General features: G+C 47.2%; 11 protein-coding genes and 1 non-coding gene across 12 annotated transcripts; 8 read left to right on the top strand and 4 right to left on the bottom strand.

Moving 5' to 3' along the window:
* The first annotated feature begins 965 nt into the window (after positions 1-965).
* On the top strand, positions 966-1,325 carry CANTADRAFT_27244 (uncharacterized protein). Its single transcript, XM_020208042.1, has one exon. The coding sequence runs from the start codon at positions 1,031-1,033 to the stop codon at positions 1,253-1,255; it is 225 nt and encodes a 74-aa protein (XP_020062539.1). The 5' UTR covers positions 966-1,030; the 3' UTR covers positions 1,256-1,325.
* An 80-nt stretch (positions 1,326-1,405) lies between these two features.
* On the bottom strand, positions 1,406-3,518 carry CANTADRAFT_85232 (uncharacterized protein). The gene is made up of 2 exons (XM_020211306.1): positions 3,482-3,518; positions 1,406-3,410 (listed from the first exon to the last, which is right to left on the bottom strand). Exons 1-2 carry the CDS (start codon positions 3,504-3,506, stop codon positions 1,579-1,581), a joined length of 1,857 nt encoding a protein of 618 aa, XP_020062538.1. The 5' UTR covers positions 3,507-3,518; the 3' UTR covers positions 1,406-1,578.
* Positions 3,519-4,536: 1,018 nt separating this feature from the next.
* On the bottom strand, positions 4,537-5,478 carry CANTADRAFT_56033 (ubiquitin-specific protease; the record flags this gene model as incomplete). The annotated part of the gene is made up of 1 exon (XM_020210535.1): positions 4,537-5,478. The coding sequence occupies one exon, from the start codon at positions 5,476-5,478 to the stop codon at positions 4,537-4,539; it is 942 nt and encodes a 313-aa protein (XP_020062537.1).
* Positions 5,479-5,675: 197 nt separating this feature from the next.
* CANTADRAFT_55958 (uncharacterized protein) lies at positions 5,676-6,146 on the bottom strand (the record flags this gene model as incomplete). Its single annotated transcript, XM_020210517.1, has 1 exon — positions 5,676-6,146. The coding sequence occupies one exon, from the start codon at positions 6,144-6,146 to the stop codon at positions 5,676-5,678; it is 471 nt and encodes a 156-aa protein (XP_020062536.1).
* Positions 6,147-6,558: 412 nt separating this feature from the next.
* On the top strand, positions 6,559-7,448 carry RPL10 (60S ribosomal protein uL16). Its single transcript, XM_020208041.1, has one exon. It carries the CDS (start codon positions 6,744-6,746, stop codon positions 7,404-7,406), a length of 663 nt encoding a protein of 220 aa, XP_020062535.1. The 5' UTR covers positions 6,559-6,743; the 3' UTR covers positions 7,407-7,448.
* Positions 7,449-7,797: 349 nt separating this feature from the next.
* Positions 7,798-8,553, top strand: PMM1 (phosphomannomutase; the record flags this gene model as incomplete). The annotated part of the gene is made up of 1 exon (XM_020210581.1): positions 7,798-8,553. One exon carries the CDS (start codon positions 7,798-7,800, stop codon positions 8,551-8,553), a length of 756 nt encoding a protein of 251 aa, XP_020062534.1.
* Positions 8,554-9,765: 1,212 nt separating this feature from the next.
* On the top strand, positions 9,766-9,837 carry CANTADRAFT_t231. Its single transcript has one exon. It is a non-coding gene; the product is annotated as a tRNA-Glu (tRNA).
* A 108-nt stretch (positions 9,838-9,945) lies between these two features.
* Positions 9,946-11,985, bottom strand: CANTADRAFT_55763 (uncharacterized protein; the record flags this gene model as incomplete). Its single annotated transcript, XM_020210488.1, has 1 exon — positions 9,946-11,985. One exon carries the CDS (start codon positions 11,983-11,985, stop codon positions 9,946-9,948), a length of 2,040 nt encoding a protein of 679 aa, XP_020062533.1.
* Positions 11,986-12,465: 480 nt separating this feature from the next.
* Positions 12,466-13,077, top strand: CANTADRAFT_55586 (uncharacterized protein; the record flags this gene model as incomplete). The annotated part of the gene is made up of 1 exon (XM_020210463.1): positions 12,466-13,077. One exon carries the CDS (start codon positions 12,466-12,468, stop codon positions 13,075-13,077), a length of 612 nt encoding a protein of 203 aa, XP_020062532.1.
* A 594-nt stretch (positions 13,078-13,671) lies between these two features.
* CANTADRAFT_56402 (uncharacterized protein) lies at positions 13,672-14,361 on the top strand (the record flags this gene model as incomplete). Its single annotated transcript, XM_020210588.1, has 1 exon — positions 13,672-14,361. One exon carries the CDS (start codon positions 13,672-13,674, stop codon positions 14,359-14,361), a length of 690 nt encoding a protein of 229 aa, XP_020062531.1.
* A 1,543-nt stretch (positions 14,362-15,904) lies between these two features.
* SCW4 (Scw4p) lies at positions 15,905-16,786 on the top strand (the record flags this gene model as incomplete). Its single annotated transcript, XM_020210547.1, has 1 exon — positions 15,905-16,786. A coding segment is annotated over one exon (882 nt), but the record flags the coding sequence as incomplete, so codon positions are not given.
* Positions 16,787-17,292: 506 nt separating this feature from the next.
* CANTADRAFT_56448 (uncharacterized protein) lies at positions 17,293-19,635 on the top strand (the record flags this gene model as incomplete). The annotated part of the gene is made up of 1 exon (XM_020210595.1): positions 17,293-19,635. One exon carries the CDS (start codon positions 17,293-17,295, stop codon positions 19,633-19,635), a length of 2,343 nt encoding a protein of 780 aa, XP_020062529.1.
* Between the last annotated feature and the right edge of the window lie 230 nt (positions 19,636-19,865).

Raw genomic sequence — 19,865 nt, 5'->3', positions numbered from 1 at the left:
CTGGTCCTGATTGTAGAGGGTTATTTTGTGATCCGGTGGGATTGCTCCTTATAGCAGAGGTTACCAGTTTGGAAAGAATATTTCTAATCCTGATAAAAAGAAAAGGGACAGCTCAGACACGACACACAAACGCGAAAAAGAAATTTCGCGATGCGGACAGGGGCGTGTTGCGCCTCCGTGGTGCAGCAAATGCTGGATTCATGCCGACAGGCACGGATCCGGCGGCAAATGCACCATCGAAGGAAGCAGCTCCAAGGGCGACTGTTGACAATAGGTAACGGGTGGAGGTTGGGGGGCCAACCGCACTAGAACCGTGCTGAACACGCGCGTTAAACATTCGGTTTGTCGCGAGCGCGCGCGTCGTCCCTTACCGGACCTCTCGGGGCAGTGTCAGACGTTTCTAAATATAATTTCATGGCGACACTGCCCAGTCACGTGTGTGCTGTTGCTTGTTCCCGCCAACCTAGACGCCATGGGTGCCAGACCGTAGATGCCAGGGACCGGAGATCCCAGCACTTCCAGCACGCGTAACACTGGTCGCTGGTGCCTGTCCTCCACCGTGTCTGTGACTTGCCCTTTTCCCGATCTTTTTCTCTGCATTCTCCCTTTTCCTGCCATGGGTGGCAGTTGCAAGCATTGACCACGCAAGCGGCCGTTCCACACCGCACAATTCAGCCCAGCGTTACTCGACAGCTTCTCAGCATCCTCTGACATTCCATAGCTTTCTCTTGACAATCCATCCACTCAATAATACATACCTATGCCACGATAACGAAAGAAAGTGAACTGTTTGGAAAAGTTCGATCCTGATATCTACCGCGACTCGTGGATTGGGGTAACAATAGGCACACCCAATGACAAAACAAGGCGATCAGAAGTGGCGTGAAAAGTTAAGCGTGGCGGCGTTTGCCCCTGAGTAGGAGCATGGTGTCGTGGTGGGGGTGACGACCGCCAGGCGCCAGGACCTCAGTGCTGGTGTCTGGGATCTTGTATGGGGGTTATGTGATCCAATCACATTTCCTAATTGGGGATGGCATCGGAACTGCGCAGGAGTGACAAGGACTTGAAACGAGAGTTGTCCTCGGTAAAACAACCCAAAAAACGGCGACAAAAAGTACCCCAAAACTGCCACTACACCCGTGCAGCACTGCGCCCCATGGCAGTACGTCTTCTACCCTTACACTTAGTGTGGACCGGGGTTGGTGGCATTTTTCATACAGATCGCCACCAGGCACGCGATTCGCTCCTGCGCTAGATGCGAAATCTGTGAAATCCCACCCAGATCGGGTGATGGAGTATCTATTTGACTGGAGTTTTAAGTATGTTAAAACGAGAGGCTACTGTTAATCTTATTGGTTAGAAGGCTAACATTGCAAGAATGCTCAGATGTAAAGACTTTTGGCATCTCATTCCTGTCCTGTCAAGTGTTCTGTAGGTGTCCTATATCCGGAAGTTTCAGCAGCTTGAACATTCTTCTGCATGATGTTGGTGGTGTATACTCCATAATCTATGCCTCCCCTCTACATTCGTGCTGTTGACTGACGTTGGCTATTTCGCCCAGTAATATTAACTATATTTCTATTCATTCCATCCCAAAAGGCTCAATTCCTTTCTGATGTCATCTTCCTTTTGGATCTTGCTGACCTGAGTATCTTCTAAAGGCTCGCCTCCAGCCTGCTTCATCTTTAGCTGTTCAATGGCTCTCAACTTCTTCAACAATGATCTGATCTTCTTCTCTTCGAGCGAAGCAACTCCACCAACGACAGCAGCCTCAGGCTGGGGCGAGGCTGGAGTGGAGGTCTCGGGAGATGGTGCAACACCCTCTTGCTGCTGCTTCTTGGCCTCTCTCTTCTTTCTGTTCTTAGCAGCACTCTTGCTCTCCTTTTCAACTGGTGGAGCTGCACCTGGAACAACACGGGCCCTGCCACTGGAGGGGTTGATTCCGTTCTTTTGTGCCTGTCCCTGTAACTTGTTCTTCAACTCTCTCTCGTACAACGAAGAGGATGCAGTGGAACTGGCGGAGTTTCTGGCATGAGGTGGACGGTAGGCACCAGAAGGCTTGCTGGCAGCTGCAGTAGCAGCAGCCTCCTTCTTGGCGGTCCATTCCTTTGTCGAAACGTGTGGCTCTGGAGCAGGTTCAAGCTGTCTCAAGCCTGGGAAATCGGTAAGTGGCTGAGGCTTCCATCCAATGGAATACAACTCTTGGTACTCCTTCAAGTAGATTAACTTGCCGCTAGCATGCCAGATCTTGCACCCGTTATCAACACGTAATCTGGGCGAGGTGGTGGCAGTCAATATAAATCTGCCACATGGAGACCACTCGCAAACCGAAGTGTTGGAGGCTTCAAAGGACACAACCTTTGCAAACTTGTTTTGACGGTCATACACATCAACGGTACCCTGCAAGTTACCGAAACCAGCTACCAAGACGAATCTGGCGTGTGGAGAGTACAAAATGGTGTTTCTTGGGGCTGTTGGCAAATGGTGGATAGCATTTCCTCTGGCATCGAAGAAGGTGGTTTCGGATGGCATGTATCCGTATATCACAGCAAATTCACGAGCAGAAGGCGACCAGGTGATATCGTGGATAGGGCCTTCTCTCTTGAGATCAATACGGGAGTCGTAGGATCCGGCTATACCCAAAAGATACAAGTTGGTTTCACCGTAGTACGACTGGTTGGTAGAATCGTGGTCAGTTGACGACAACGCCAATAACGCAGTACCGAGAGAGTTCCATTTCAATTGACACTTCTCAGCCTTGAAGAAGTTCTTGGAACAGGTGGGCTGGTTGAAGTTTGGAATGTTGTAAATCAACACACTGGCTGGCTTGCCACTCTTTTCAGGAATGAAAATGGCCACCGAAGGGTTCATACCTGGAGAAATCTGGAAATTCTGGTATGGGATCTTAGGGTCACTAACCTTGTATTTGTGTGCTGGTTGGTTGATATTGATCAAGTCATCCAAGCTTGAATTTATCTCAAAGAAATGTATTTCCTTGTTGTTGGCAGCAGACTTGGCGAAAATGGTCTCGTTGGAGGTGAACTGAGGCTTCCATCCGTTCTGATGCTTTTGGGACCATTCGATGATGACTTTCTGGGTCTTCAAGTTGAAGATCTTCAAGTTTTTGTTCCACACTCCGCTCTCCTTGTCCAAGCAGATTGGCTTGCACCACAAACACAAGTATGTACCTTGAGGCGAAAAGTAGATGTCAAACACTTCCTTGAAGTCGATCTTGCAATAGAGTTCTGCCTTGGTCTTGGTGTTGATCACTATCACTTCTTCTGGTTGGGTATAAGCAAAGTACTCACCATTGGCAGAGTACAATGCAGCACGACATTCAGCACTGGCTTTTGGAGAGGGGGTGATGTCTTCGTAGTCTTGCGTCAAGTCGATGTTACGAGGCAGACGGCCTAAATGTTAGTAATTGTCCTGCAGTGCATGTGCATCGGATGCCCAGGGGCCCATCTCTGGCTATACATACAAAAAAATTCGGTGGATTTGGACATGCTGGATTTTATGGGTCAATCTGGTGGTAGAATTCAACGGGATAAACTCTGTCTAAGTGCAATTTCAACTTTTGGGTCACAAATGGTTTAGTGGCCTTGGGTGTAGATGAGGTCACTGGCTCGGGTGATGGATGAAACGAACAGGAAAGTGGTGGCTTTTGAACAGTGGTTGAAGTTTTCCCAAAGACGGTGTGAAACGAGTCTGGTGTGCTTTCAGAGAACCTGCAATTATACTCAGCTAGTTACGGCCGTTGGTGTACAGTGTCGATAATTTTTCTTCCACTCGACGTGTGCTTGCGTAGTCGTGCGCGCTCCGATGATGGAGGGCCACCACCAGAAGTATGGAAGCATGGGCCACCCGGTCCTAGCGAGCCAACAGGTGTTGTCGGGCTCCTGGGGTCATATGTGGTTATTATGCTTCGGTTTAGTGAAGTCTACGAGTGGCTAACGGTATCATCGGCACTAGTTTCACTAATCGTGGCCATGATGGACACAACCTACTGCAGAAACATCCTTACTCCATAGCTAGGTTGACATCTGAAGAGAAGGCGCATAATCCGGGTCTCCAAGCGCATGACCCTCTCAATCTCGGGAACCACGCTTCCAACATTCCAGGATCCATCGGTGCCACGGCCACCACGGCTGCGAAAACAGCAATTATGCTACCCAAAACGGAATGGCTTGGAGGCGTCAGGTTTGGGGATGAAGCTAGGTATTCCGTCGTATAATAACAGATGTGCCATCCAGAAACACTTTAGGTTATCAATATTGCAGGCACAACATACATACACCTACTCTATCCTTTCCACGATAGCATCCCGGTAATCTCAGGTTTATATCAAATTACACTTTAAATGTGTCCAGAATATCTATGGAATGTATGGAGTTAATAATTAATTGACCAGCCAATACTATTGTCTGGACTCGAGGGTGAACAGATGGTGATTTGTTCCTAAACAAACCACACTTAATTGAGCAAGACCCCTTTCTTTATACAACGGTATATCTATGGGTTACATGGTATGAGTATTTATTTGACTTCGCCAAAACTATAGTGGCCAGTCTTTTCTGCATGCTTGCTGGCCCCCATTTCGCCAACCAACACCTCGTAGCACACCAAACATCGCACCCGGAATGTCGTGGTGTTAGTAGCGTAGTCTTGAGACTGAAGCTTTTTCCCTAGCTTCTTGCTAGCAGCAAGCACGGTTGTACTCTCCACTGGCCAGCTGGTGATGTCCTTACCTCCCGCATTTTCCGCCACGTAGTCGTAATGGATTCCACTGTAGATCAACACGATATAGCTAGGTGCGGAGCTCTGGTCTTTTCCAAACAGAATAAACTGGCACAGCTCGATATCCAAGCATTCGATCCGGATGTTGAACCATTCAGCGAGGATTTCCAACTCTATGGCTCCACCCCACGAGTCCTTCTTGATGATCCAGTCACAGTATTTTCCAGGTTCTTGGCCCAAAATTACTTCTGTGTAGGTCTCAGGATGTCCTCTGATATGATTTGCCACCACGCTACGGAGCTCCAGTGGATGGGCATCGACCATGGCTGCATGCACTATGGCATTAAAGAGACACGAGTTGTCGTCAGGGATGTTACGAAGGAAGAGATTAGAGTCTGGCGATAAATACTGCATTGCAACTCCATTATTTTCTGGTTGGCTCTGCTGGCTTGACTTGGGTTTGGTTGTTGCTGAAGAAACACTTTGACTACCTCCTCCTTCTCCGAACTCCAAAATGAGCTGGTCTCCATCCTTGATGCCTTTGGCTGCAATTGTGCTGGTCTTCTCGTCTTTTAAGTCTATGGGCTTCGGTGGGAATCCATGCTTGATCGCCACAAGTCCAGATCCAGATGGATTCAACTCCTCAATCTCAGCTATTTGCGACAAGAGAACCAAAAATGGTGCGGCTGGGTAAGGGGTGATGGTCTTGGTCCCACTCTTAGACTTCAATCTCAATCTCATGCTTCAGAAAGGTGGATGTGTAGCTATCCACAGTGAAGTCATTGTGGTTGGGTGTGATGTCTTCACGTGCCATTCGGCACGTGCCACTCTTCCCATCCGGGTCTCTACCACGGGCCAATACTGCGATATATTAAACGATATAAAGAAGAAATGAAAGCTAATGTACATTAAATGAGTGCTGTGCAGTGGGTGGCTTTTTATTCGGTCATTGCTTGGTCCTGTTCCTTGGGCTGGAACTCTTCGGAAGGAATACCGGTGATGAGGGCATCCAAATTGTCCTTTCTCTGATGCAATAACTGGTCAATCTCTTCCTTATTGGCCTCCTTGTGCTGTTCCTGTGCCTTGTACTTCTCCACTGATTCCATGAACTTCAACAAGTTGACACCTGCCGCGGCCTCCGATTCGAGCGGAGTGTAAGGCTTCTTGGACAATTCCTTGACTCTTCTTCTGTGTGGCTTGGCCTTGAGGTGTCTGTCCAAACTGGGCTGGTTTTCATAGTACTTGGCACATTCAATACAGTAGTATTGACCCAAACCAGGCTTTGTTTCGTCGAGGGGTTGGTTTTTCAACTTCATTATGGATTCCTTGGAGGACATGTCATCGTAGATCAAATCGAGATCTCTCGTTCTTCTCTTGGTCTTGTATCTCTTTACACTGTATCTTCCCATTTTAGGCTGTGGTAATCGTATAGAGTATACAACCAGGTATTTAGAGATGCGAGATGAGCAGAATTTGCGATCTATCATGTGATTCGGATCATGTGCTTCGGCACGTGAAGCGTCTCGCGTGACCCAAAAAGCAGTCACATAGTCACGCGCGCACCCTATTTGTAAGCATTCAGACAAGTCGGTTGCTTATGTAAGGGTCAAACATCCACACCGCAATAGTTACTGAGCGCACCACCATCCTGTCGCAGGCTCCTGGTTAAAAAGATTTTATTAAAATTCCCTTCCACTTCTTTTTGATTTCTAACTATCAGTTGAATAAGGTATGTAATAATAACATCAATATTGAGTCCCATCACTTTACCAAGCTCACCATATCACCGACAAGAATGACCAGCTCGGAATCCCGATAGCTGAAGTGGCTGTTCCCCAGAAGGACTATCCCCACTGATTTGTCAGCGAGGCATGAAAATTTTTCTGTTCCTAGCATTGCCACAATAAGTAAGCAGGGAGGTGACGTGAAGTGACTCACTGTTGGTATAAAAGGTCGGGGATTGCCGTTGTCTCCGTCAACGAACATACACTAACAGTTTAGCCAAAATGCCTAGAAGACCAGCTAGATGTTACAGATACTGTAAGAACAAGCCTTACCCAAAGTCCAGATACAACAGAGCTGTCCCAGACGCTAAGATCAGAATCTACGATTTGGGTAGAAAGAAGGCCCCTGTCGATGAATTCCCATTGTGTGTCCACTTGGTCTCCAACGAATTGGAACAATTATCTTCCGAAGCTTTGGAAGCTGCTCGTATCTGTGCCAACAAGTATATCACCAAGGTCTCCGGTAGAGAATCTTTCCACTTGAGAGTCAGAGTCCACCCATTCCACGTCTTGAGAATCAACAAGATGTTGTCATGTGCCGGTGCTGATAGATTGCAACAAGGTATGAGAGGTGCTTGGGGTAAGCCTCACGGTTTAGCCGCCAGAGTCAACATTGGTCAAGTCATCATGTCTGCCAGAACCAAGGACTCTAACAAGGACGTCGTCATCGAAGGTTTGAGAAGAGCCAGATACAAGTTCCCAGGTCAACAAAAGATCATTATCTCCAAGAAGTGGGGTTTCACTCCATTGAACAGAGACGAATACGTTGCCAAGAAGAACAACGGTGAAGTCAAGGATGACGGTGCTTACGTCAAGTTCTTGTCCAGAAAGGGTAACTTGGAAGCTAACTTGAAGCAATTCCCAGACTTCCAATACACCGCTTAAGTGTACTTGAGTGTCTAATGTATAGTCTAGTTTCTAACAAAAGTGTCCTTTAACGAGTGTAGAATAAGTGCGTAAATGTTCTTGTGAACAATGCAGGGCACGATAATCAGAAAGATACCACTGCCCCAGGCATCACCCGCTTCCCACTCTCTGCGTGCCCTGCAGCTGCACAACGTCGTAGTGCTCCGATGCCGCCGGCCCTATCCACACCGAAGCAGTTCCATTTGGGAATATATTAATTGCTTCTAATTACGGCTGTGGCAGACGGGCACTGCGTGGTGTCTGTTTACTCGCAATTTTTCGGCCACGCGTCGGTGCGTTGTCCACTATTTAACCATCGAGTTTTCACCTCACTTGCACGTTGACTTCTTTTGATAGCACAAACTACACCATGTCATTCTCCCACAAACAAGACCCAAAGACCTTAGTCTTATTCGATGTTGACGGTACTCTCACCCCAGCCAGATTGGAAATCTCCGACGAAATGAGACAGACCTTGAAGAAGTTGAGAGAAAAGGTTGTTATTGGCTTTGTTGGTGGATCCGACTTGTCCAAGCAAGTTGAACAGTTGGGAGCCACCGTGTTGGAAGACTTCGACTACTGCTTTTCCGAAAACGGTTTGACTGCCTACAAGTTGGGCAAGGAGTTGGCCTCCCAATCCTTCATTGGCTGGATTGGTAACGAAAAGTACAACAAGTTGGTCAAGTTCATCTTGAGACACTTGAGTGAAATTGACATTCCTGTCAGAAGAGGTACCTTCATCGAGTTCAGAAACGGTATGATCAACGTTTCCCCTGTCGGTAGAAACGCCTCCACTCAGGAAAGAAACGAGTTCGAGGCCTACGACAAGGAACACAAGATCAGAGAGACCTTGGTCAACGCCCTTAGAGAAAACTTCGCCGACTACGGTTTGACCTACTCCATTGGTGGCCAAATTTCCTTCGATGTTTTCCCTACCGGTTGGGACAAGACCTACTGTTTGCAACACGTTGCTGAGGAAAACTTCAAGGAGATCCACTTCTTCGGCGACAAGTCTTACAAGGGCGGTAACGATTACGAAATCTACGAAGATGAAAGAACCATTGGTCACGCTGTCAACAGCCCAGCTGATACCATCAGAATCTTGAACGAGCTTTTCAAGTTGTAAGTGAATAGAATAATAAATAATTAATACGAACCATAGTAGCAGCATGACTTAAAACTGCAGAGTAACTACTTTCCATACTTCTGTGTGATTCGGGTACTGCCGAAAACTATTACTGGAGTAAATGCTAAGTGAGGTTTGAAAATGTGAATTTTAGAGACCCGAAATTGGAATTCGATAAAGATGACTGACAGAAAAGAATATCATAATACTTGAAGTAATGGTTCTGGGTAGATCCTTGTGGAGGTATCACATAACTGCTTTGGTTTCTTGCGTATGAAATAATTGAATCAATCGACTACGCATGTTAAAAGATATTCATTGTCAAGGAGTACCCAAGAGAGGCACCTACCTTCGCCGTGAAAACAAGTTAAGGCTAAAGGTGGCCATTTCTGAACACTAACGTCATAAACCATAAAATCGAATCAGCCTATTATTTCAAAAGGCCGGCTCAAATGAGACGCCTCCCTAGTTCAGAACAATCTTATTCACATAATACTTACTATTTTTGGTTGCAAAATCTTAGGTAACATGCCAATCTCAGATCTCAAGTCCTTTTTCTAAAAGCGAGGGTTGATTATCACTTTCAACTTTGAGTATATCTGATGGTGTTTAAATTGTAATAAATCCTACTTGTTCGACCATTTTCAAACTTTTTCCAAATGTGAAATCGCTACATTTTCTAGAATTGAAATTATTCAACGAAATTTATAAAAAATTTTATTTCTTAGACGGATGATGATAAATGAATATCATTATTCTCCATACCCATCTCTATTTAGAAGGAAACTAATCGGACATAATGGCTAGTACAATTCGAATCAACCTATCAGAATAAATGATATAGGGTCCGAATATGTTTCTGCGAAAATTGGATCAATGTGCTCATACTTGGAAGGAAATAGTAAATAAGCTACACTGAATTCATTCATTACCCTTATAACAACGAATGACTACTTACGCCACTTTTATCAACTATGCGTATCATTCACTACCCCGTTCGTACCAGTCATAACTTCAAATTACTCAAGATACTATTACGAATCGGTATTCTAGCTTATGATTATTATTATAGGGCAAAATGAGTGTGATCTGTAGAGGGAATTTGAAGATAACCTGTAAAATTATGAATTTAATGTAGACTTGAAATCTTCGATTACGTAATGTAAGATGCGCACAGTATATTACTGCGATGTACTATTTTGTATATAAAAGTCCGATATAGTGTAACGGCTAGCACGGTTCGCTTTCACCGAGCAGACCCGGGTTCGACTCCCGGTATCGGAATTTCTTTTTGTATGCTGCTTTCACAATGTAATACACTGCTGCGTGGTAGCTATTTCGTTTTTTAGAGTCCATTTTGTTCATTTGCTTTATACACGATATATTTACAAGTTACTTACGTTTGTAGAAAATAGCAGAGCCATCTTCACCGGCAACAATGACTTGTTGCAACTTATTACCCCAAGAGTTTAACTTGTAGTCATCCAAAAGTTGCAACCTGCTGTTGATCACGGTGTCAAGCCTTTTAGCCAACTTTTTTCTTCTTTGTTCCTTAGTTGCAGAGGAGTCATCTTCATGTACATCTTCAGGCTCAATAAGCTGTGGTATCTGGATGGGCTTGCAAGTTTTGTGCTTTTTACCAGTTCCAAGTTGTCCCTGTTCGTTGTCCCCAAATGCTAGCACATCTTTGTAATTTCCACCATTGTCCAAGGTCAAAAAGACATGGTTGTTACCAACACTGACATCCTTTAAGCCAATTTTTTCAACAGATTGTGTGTTTTCGTTGAACTCGCTCAAATTGACTATTGACTTTACTAATTGTGGACTTGAACTAACGTGGAGATACTTGTTCGATCCAAGTTGTCCTTTGACACCGTTACCAAAACCAATGAAAATATCTTGATCTTTGCTAGAGTTGTCAGGATCCTGGTAGTGAACAATGGCATAAGAACTGTCATCTGCAGCATACACTTTGGAGACCTTAAAGTCTTCAGGTCGAGTTGATCTTGCAAGAATGGATGAGGTTAAACGTTTGAAATCAGAGTTTGTTAAGACTACCTTGGGGATTGGTTGATAATCAGTTTTGTAGGTGAGGTCAATACCACACTCACCATAGAGATTCTTACCCCATGTCCAAATATTTCCTAGATTATCGGCAGCCACATTGTGATACTTACCAGATGCAATCGAAATAAACTTTCTAGGATTCAAAGATTTGGTACCATCCTTGTTTTTAATTATCTCATTATTCAAAAGTGTCATTTCAAATGCTTGATTAGTTGGGATTTCTTTAGCCTTATCATTGAAAGGAGAAAAGTTGGGCATTCCAAATTGACCTAAGTTCTTAAACTTATCAGAAGTAGAAGGGGCAGTGCTGGCGACATAAACCTTTCCAGATTTGCCTAAAAGTAACAAATGATTCTCTCCTGAGGTTAGCTTTTCAATTTTTTCTTTGATCACAATTTCATTATACAAATTAGTTTTAGACAAACCAATCCAATTTCTTGATTGGAGTGGTTCAAACTCAACCTTTCTATCTAATCTTGGCATATACTTGACTTCACCTCTATTGGTCAAGAAATAGATGGTGTCGTTGGACAAAGTACAGCTTTCGACATTGAAGGGTAATTTTGTTAAAACAGGCTCTTTCAATTGGGAATGGAAATGGTAGACTTGACCCTTGTCATTGATTACCACCAAGTAGTCTTTTAAGATTTTCACATCATTAATCAACATATTATCAAAAAAACTTAACCTCAAAGGCAATTTCTTGCCATTTGGACTTCCACAAACATACAAGCCAGACAACTCCTTTGAGTTCTTGAGACCTTTCTGAGCTTCATCGTCTAGTTCAGCACTCAATTTATCGAGGAGGTAGCTCAAGTTTTTGGTATTCTTTTTGGGGTCTGACAAATCAGAAGCCTTTGATTGGTTCAACGGGTTGATATACTTGGAAGTGAACTGACCCTTCACATATTCATAGTTTGTCAAGACATAATGACCGGTGATGACTACGACTAGGAATACGACTCCTGCAGCCACTCCCTTGACACGTTCCTGGAACTCAAACCGTTTACGGCTCTCTTTTTGGTGTTTGTTGAATTCTTCATGAACCTGGTTAAGCATGAGCTTGTAGTCCGGCGAGCCCTGTTTAAGGCTCAAGAGTCTGGGGTCATTTTCAAGCAATTTGTTGATGTCCTTTTCCTCTTGTTCGAAGTTCAGTTTAATCCGGCTGTGCAAGTCTGTGGTATTGACTGGTTCGGGGCCCGAGTTTGGTGTTTCCTTGTGGATCTGCTTATCCAACTCGTCCAAGCTGCTGAAGTTGTGACCAAACAGATATGAGGTCTTGGACTTGTTAAATTCGTCGATAGGGTTGGTCCGTGGCGGTTTGGAGTAGAGCCTGATGAGGCGTGGGAGTCTTGATCTGAGCATGATGTGGGATGGCAAAGTCGTGGAAATCTCACAAGATCAAACAGGTCTGGCTGCTATGATTGGGGTTCTTTAAGTATTGGCCTCTTTTCGTGGTGGAATGGATGCAATGGTGATAAATACCCAGGCTAGCTATTTTGTGATGGGCGCAATGACTTGTGATGGCCGCTGCGTACTCGTTGCAAAGGTCGATTCTGGGGCAAAGTTTGGATGGAAACTTCAACTCAGTGTGGCTGGCTGTGTCTGTGGCACCGTGTACTGGTTCAGGCTTAACTTAGTACAGTAGTAACGGCTTTGTCGCTTCTGGAATGGTTCTGGTGATGGCTCCCGCGCGAGCAAATCTTAATAGCAATACGCAGTCATCAGTTGACACCTAAACAGTAAAACTGCTCAGGGTTTCTTCGTGAGCTAGTAGAAGTTACACACAATCCTCCACAGTACTATCAGCACAAACAACAAAAGAAACACCAGCAAGTCCCCAGAATGCTCGTTTCTCATAGATTTGTTGCGGGATTGAACGTCCTTCACCGCAACCCGACCAGGCAGTTGTCAGCCATCACCAAGTTCGACACCAAGAAGTTTGTCCAGTCGCTCCAGGAGGGAGGGTTCACCAGCCAGCAGGCAGACGCTGCCGTGAACATCGTGAACAGGGCCATCAATGATGGAATTTTCTCAATTACGAACAACTTGGTCACCAAAGAACGGTTGTCGTCCACCGCGTACCAGCAGAAGGTGGACTTCGCCAAGCTCAAGGGTGAGTTGCAGACCATGGACAAGACCGAGTTCACCACCTTGAAGAAGGAGCAGGAGAACCTCAGAACAGACTTGACCAACTTGAAGAACCGGTTGAAGGAGGAGATCACCAAGAACCAGGCAGGCGTTCGGTTGGACTTGAACTTGGAAAAGGGCCGTATAAGGGAGGAGAGCTCGATCCACGAGCTGAAGATAGAGGACACCTACACCCGGATCGACGAGGAGATCGCCAACATGCAGATGCAAATCAAGTCTGTCAAGACCCAGGTCATGCAGTGGTTGATCGGTGTGTCGTCCGGTACCTTTGCCTTGTTGTTGGCGTTCGTCAGGTTTTTTGGTTAGGGACCGACGCCACTATCAGTTCGACAATCCTACTGAAAGTTCCAGAACCCACCCACTTCTACCGTCTATTTCATGTTCATTTCAATGCTATGGTAGGATAGCCCAAGACGATAAAGAAAACCACTGCCTCCCACCACGCACTGACATGAATTGCTGGGCTCACAGAGTCATTGCTTCTGGTTATTAAATTACCACAAGTGCACACTACGAGGTTTGAAATCCTCCAGAAGTCGTTGTCGTAGATCGAAACTGCTGGCAACTTGCCGTGCTCGGGGCTGAGGTCTTCCACCAATGGAGGTATTAAATACTCTAGATACTACAACTAAAACATCTGGAACCCTGAAGCGAATGATGGTATATATAATCGGATGAGAATATGAATGAATCCCCCTGTAGAGCGCCAGAGCCAGTCCCATCTCCTCACATATGGCGAGGCACAACGACTCAGTATCCCAGACCATCTCTACTCCTCTCAATTATGGTCGAGCACTATAGCCCCATCGGTGGCAGTGTCGCGGTGTCGCGCACGCGTAACCTGGTCGAACTAATATGCACATTCAAAACACAGCGATTGAGACACATCACCAGATCACCATGAACTCGTTGTTCAACCATGGCATTAAACAGACACAGCTCATAGGCAAGGACTTGAGTGCGTTTGAGAAGAACGTCTCCACGTCACCGTTGTCGTTACAGGGCTCCATCACCACGTCGTTAACTGCATTCAGAAAGACCATCAAAGAGTACGGAGACTTGGTGCAACAGAATGCCAAGGAGGAGAGCGGCGCCAAGCACGAGAGCAGGTTGGCCAAGTTCAAGGAGGATCTCCAGGCGTTCACGTCCAAGTTCGACACCTTGAAGGAGCAGCGGGAGGCCATGCTTCTCGAGAGCAACAAACAGGAGTTGCTTGGACGAAGGACCCACCAGGCCACCAGCTCGGAAAACCCCTACAGTGCAGCCGACTCCCAGCAGCAGGCGCAGGCCCAGCAGCAGATGTCGTACCAAGAGGGCCTTTACAACGAGAGAAATGCATTATCGCGAGGCTCGCAGCAGTTGGACCACATCTTGGAGATGGGCCAGCAGGCGTTCGATGACATTGTGGACCAGAACGAGACCTTGCGCAAGCTCCAGATGAAGTTTGAGGAGAGTTTGGTCACCTTGGGGGTCAGCCAGGGGACCATCAGAAGCGTGGAGAGAAGGGCCAGGCAAGACAAGTGGCTTTTCTGGGGCTGTGTGGTGATAATGTTGGTAATTTTCTGGTACATCACCAAGATCTTCAGATAGCATTAGCATGTGTATAATAGATAACGAATCGAGACCACCGTTCTCTCTCCTACCGTTGTAAGCCCCGACTTAGTGTGGGGAATTTTAGTTATCGCCTATGACTAAATACGGCCCCGGAACTGAAACCCACCGGGCCGTTGACTAACCCTGTCTCGTTCTCGTGCATCCGTAAAACTCTGGCATATGCGTTACTAAACCTTGTAATCTACTATGGAGAATGGGACTAGATCAATAGGGTGTGTGCAGGTCATCTTTGTCATTACTCGATCTGGCAATGCACTTACTTCACAAGGACGATCGTGGGGCCCTCCTTGGGACAGAAGGCTGGGACAGAAGGCTGGGCCCGAACCGTGCCTTGCTACTCCTTCGCCATTACTGAGCAGGAGGCCTTGGACCAGCGCCAGGAGTCGGTGCTGAATTGCCCATTCCGGACTTCGCAGCCACGCTGGAGTCAGTGTTAACTGGAATTAGGCATGTAGTCAAGGGAATCAGCGGTAAATCCTGCGAGGTGGGTGGCGGACATCGATGACCCCACCCAATGGGTTGCCCAAAGCAGTAGTAATTCATTGGTAGCCGGAGCCATGATGGGCTTGAATCTCGAAAAACTTTCCCAATTAGGCAAGGGTTTTTTGCTGCGAAGGAAAAGGCCTAATTAGGCAATGTAATAGATACGTCAAGCCCAAACCATACCCTACAATGGCCACCTTCACGATCCGGCCACTTACGAGGCCAGGCCCCCATGCTCATATTCTGCATGCGTTCCCGAAACTATATATTTGCTTCAATTCCCGTATTTGCCTGGCTAATCTGCATATCAGCACTTCCTGGTTCTTCGGTTCTTCATTTCATTCTAGACTTTTGTATCTCGACCGCCCATAGGTCTTCCATTCAATCCTTTCGGTATCCTTAGCAGCCCTTCCTTCGTGTTCTTTGGTATTCTGCTGTTTTCAACTTCGTTTCTTCCATGAGATATTCCCAGTCGATTTTAGCGGCCATCTTGGCCACCATCACCGCCGTGGAAGCCTTGCCTATTGGTGATATCCAGTACGTGACGGTGGTAACCACCCAGAAGGTCCCCAAGAACCAGTTCTTTGCCCAACAAGCAGCTGCCACTCCGGTTGCTGCTCCCGCAGCTCCTCGTCCATTCTTTGGGGCCAACTCGCCAGTTGCCCCAGCACCTGCTGCCGCCACTGCTGCTGCCGCAGCACCAGCACCAGCACCAGCCGCAGCACCAGCACCAGCACCAGCACCAGCCTCGGACTCCGACTCCGACTCCAACTCGCTCTTTTCCGACGCAAAGAGTCTCTTTGATTTCTTACTTGGAGGAGGCAGAGGCTCCTCGTCTTCCAGCTCTAATACCCCAGCCGCTGCCCCAAGTCCTGGCACCTCTTCCAACAACGGCTTCTCAGGCTCTCCTCTGGTGGGCACCACCACCTCGTCTACTGCCAACAGCAACTCATCCCCACAAAACTCCAACACCCAGAAGCCATTCGCCTCGGGATTAGTCCAGGCTCCTCCACCACCAAACCTCCCAGCAGGTTTCTCGTCTGGCAGTGGTCCATCTGCACCTTCTGCTAGTAGCAGCCCCCACAACTCTCCCTCTTCAGGCTCTGCGCCCGGTGCAGCGGCAGCCGTGGGCTCCAAGGGAATCACCTACTCTCCATACACCAAGGACCACCAGTGTAAGTCTGCCCAGGACGTCAAGCTGGACTTGCAAAAGTTGCAGGACTACGATGTCATCAGACTCTACAGCACTGATTGTTCAGGAATCGAAAATGTGTTGGCTGCGCTCTCATCCAACCAGCAGTTGTTCTTGGGGGTTTGGAACATCGACTCCAACTCTGTCCAAGGCGGTTTATCCGACATCCTGAAGGCACTTCAGACCTCCAACCGTGGCTGGAGTGCGGTGCACACCATCGCCATTGGTAACGAACAGGTCAATGCAGGCACTGCCAGTCCCTCGCAGATTGGTTCTGCCATCAGCACTGCCAGATCATGGTTGAAGCAAAACGCCCCTCAATACTCCGGCCCCGTGGTGTCCGTGGACACTTTGGTGGCCGTGGTGTCCCACCCTGAATTGTGTGAATATTCCGACTACCTCGCAGTCAATTCGCACCCATACTGGGACGGAAACGTCAGTCCTTCCGATTCAGGCCAATGGTTACAGCAACAAATCTCGAACTTGCGTAACGCATGCGGCTCTTCGAAAGAGATCTTGATCACAGAAACCGGATGGCCTACTCAAGGTAAGCCCTTCGGCAACTGTGTTCCATCAGTACAAAACCAGGTGGATGCCATGAAAAGTATTGTTTCCGAGTTGGGAAGCCAGGTGATTGCTTTCACCATGTACAACGACTACTGGAAGGACCCCGGACAGTACGGCGTCGAGCTGTACTGGGGCTTGTTCGGTAACCCCGACGAATAGTATACCTGTAACATAATAATAAAAGTAATTGAACGGAACTTCTTGTAAAACGTGCTTACTTCAATGAGAGTGTGGCCACAAGTCAGAAGAATAAGGGAATTCGAGCCATACTAATGTTCAGATTAGCGGTCGCTACTACGGTAATAGTGGCCTACACTAAGCAGGTACCTTAGCATTAATCAAGCCACTTGCCAGCGCTAAGTGAGCTGGCCAAACTTTCCTTCAGGACCTCCGCTTAATAAGGAGTTCAAACAGATAAAATATGGAGTGAAATACCGAAGACTAAAATTATACCGTGAGTTACATATCACGGATTACGCTCACACTACTGGATACACGAAGATCCGATTCATGGAAGGGTACATTTGCTTGGAAACTACGAACCATTTCGCACCCACTGCTGGCTCATACCAATTTCCAATTACCCGGTCGTGTCGCCACCGCGCGCATGAAATATGAAGATTTTATCCCTCTTGTTTTGACCCACCATCCACTCTATCACCACCATGTCCGATAGAGAGAAGAAGAAGCTCGCCAAAAGACTCCAGGGTCTCTTGGATCGTCTTTACCTAGTGGAGGATAATGGTGTAAACGTCTCAGAAACCTTTCACAGATTGCCGCTGCGCACTGGTACTGACTACTATAAGGTGGTGTTGAACCCACTCTCGTTGCACGCGATCGGCCGCAAGATCAAGAAGTTCAATTACGATAATGCCCAGCACTTCATCGACGACTTGGCGTTGGTGTCGTGGAACGCCAGATTGTACAACCGCAAGGATTCCATTTTCTATAGACATGCCCTCATCTTGAAACAATTCGTGTTGACCGTGGCGTTGCCCAAGTTGAGTGCAGACAGAGGCATAGTCAACCACCGCACGTTGTCATATCCTAGATTGGGCGACTTGCCTGACGATATTGGCGACAAGCTCACTGCCGACGACGTTCACTTCAGTGAGGCCCCCGAGCCCAGAGAGTTCGAACATAGCGTGACCCCACAATCAGAGCCCTATGTCTCCACTCCGTTGTCCTCGTACCAACACATGCAGGTTCCTGAAATCCCTCCTCAGCCATCCTACTTGCCCACCATGATGAACAAATTGAGCACACCCACCCCATCGTATAACAAAACACCCAAGCCTGCCGAAAGCGGTATTAGAAGAGGAAGACCTCCAATTATCGATAAGCCATTTGAAACAAGAATCAAGTTGATTTTAAAGCAGTTCAAGAAGCTCCGTGACCCCAACAATGAAAATAGACTGTTGACCCAGCACTTTGAGAAGTTGCCCGATTCGAAGGTGTATGTCGATTACTACAACAGAATTCCTAATCCAATCAGTTTGAATGAAATCAAAATCAAGGTCAGAACTAGAAAGTACACCAATGTGGAGCAATTCATCCATGATTTGGATGTGATGTTTGCCAACGCCCAAATGTACTACGAAACTGACCCCTACAGCGAGGAATATATTGATTTCGTGAACTTCAACAAGGAAGCACAGGTGATCATCCAGCAGGAAATCAACAAGAGTGACAGAGAATTGATAGGCCAGAGCACCTCTGGGAACGATGGAGTCATTAGATACCCCTTGGATTCTTTGGAAGTCAACGGTTTCACCTACAAGATTGGTGACTGGGTGTTGATTGCCAACCATAACGACCCAGAAAAGCCTACTGTTGGCCAAATCTTCCGGTTGTGGTCAACCGAGGATGGAAACAGATACACCAACGTGTGTTGGTACTATCGTCCCGAACAGACCTGCCACAAGTCTGATAGATTGTTCTTCAAGAATGAAGTGTGCAAGACTGGCCAGTACCGTGATCACTTGGTCAACGAGATTGTGGGACCATGCTACGTGGTATTCTTGACCCGTTACCAGAAAGGTGATTTACCCGAGGGGGTTGTTCCCCAAGGAGCCCCATGGTTCATCTGTGAATTCAGATATAATGAGTCCAGTCATGTTTTCAACCGTATCAGGACCTGGAAAGCCTGTTTGCCGGACGAAGTCAGAGACAATTTTGAACAACCGTTGGTTCCTTTGAATGAGCCCAGGAAGTTGATCAAGTATGAATCGCCAATCAAGTCGTTGTTACCAGCCGATGCCCACATAGGCATGCGTATTAGGGAGCCAACTCAAGGTCCACACACGAACTCGCCTCCATTGGCAGGCCTGGTTTACCTTGCGCCCCCCGTCCCCGAAGATGATTTGGGTCAGTACATCTCCAGTCCCAACGTAACCCGCATGGCCGACCATGACGACCATGCCTCTGGTCGCCAAGCGTTCCTCTTCACACCTATCTCCCAGTTGAAGGGTGGAGGTGGAGCGACCAACACCATCTACACAACCAGTCACGCCCCCATCCACTCGGCAGGAGGCGTTTCTGTGGAGTCCCACCATTCGCCAGCTCCGGCGTACGAAGACAATTCGTACCTTCCCAACTCATACAAGCTGTTGCAGCTCCAAATCCAGGAGAACCAACAGAAGAAGTTGCAGGAGCAGCAGCTCCAACAGTTGCAGCACCAGCAGCACCAGCAGCTCTTCAGAAGAGTGGAAACCCCGGCCCCCACCAACCTCATTCCCGAAGGCGTGAACTACCATGCGGTCACCTCGGCCTACTCTACCATGTTGGCAGGAGGCGTTCTCTCTTATGGGATCGAGGATGCAGGTAAATTGGCAGACGTTGGAGATCACGTCAACAAGAAGATCAAGTTGGTGGGCGAATCGGAAATCGTGTTCTACAGAGCACCACCAATTGCCAACCAGGGCAACAGAATCATCACCAACAATAGCCTTCAGTTCGGCCACTCGGCCAAGTATTTGGCCTGGAAGGCCAGACAGACTTCTAGCTAGAGAAAAGGACCAGGATCTGATAGCCCTAGAATGTCAAATTGAAGCTATAATGCTGCTTAGAGTGAAGGATGTTAGCTTCCAGTGAAAAATGCAGTTAGAAACCATTCTAGACCACCTCCTGGCTTTCCAGCCTCCTCGCTTTCCAGCATCCTGGCTGTTCTGACCACCACCTGGCTACCTAGCCTCCTCTGCCCTCCTGGCTTCTAGCCTCCTGGCTTTGCCTATCCCTA

This window comes from Suhomyces tanzawaensis, assembly GCF_001661415.1.
Source record: "Suhomyces tanzawaensis NRRL Y-17324 unplaced genomic scaffold CANTAscaffold_7, whole genome shotgun sequence".
Classification (NCBI taxonomy): Eukaryota; Fungi; Ascomycota; class Pichiomycetes; order Serinales; family Debaryomycetaceae; genus Suhomyces; species Suhomyces tanzawaensis.
This window is presented reverse-complemented; position numbering and strand designations above follow the sequence as displayed.

Coding starts and splice junctions, on each gene's coding strand:
- CANTADRAFT_27244 (XM_020208042.1), top strand. CDS start 1,031: ATGGCATCGGAACTGCGCAGGAGTGACAAGGACTTGAAACGAGAGTTG.
- CANTADRAFT_85232 (XM_020211306.1), bottom strand. CDS start 3,506: ATGTCCAAATCCACCGAATTTTTTT. Junction 3,411..3,481: donor CAAATCCACCGAATTTTTTT/GTATGTATAGCC, acceptor ACTAACATTTAG/GCCGTCTGCCTCGTAACATC.
- RPL10 (XM_020208041.1), top strand. CDS start 6,744: ATGCCTAGAAGACCAGCTAGATGTTACAGATACTGTAAGAACAAGCCT.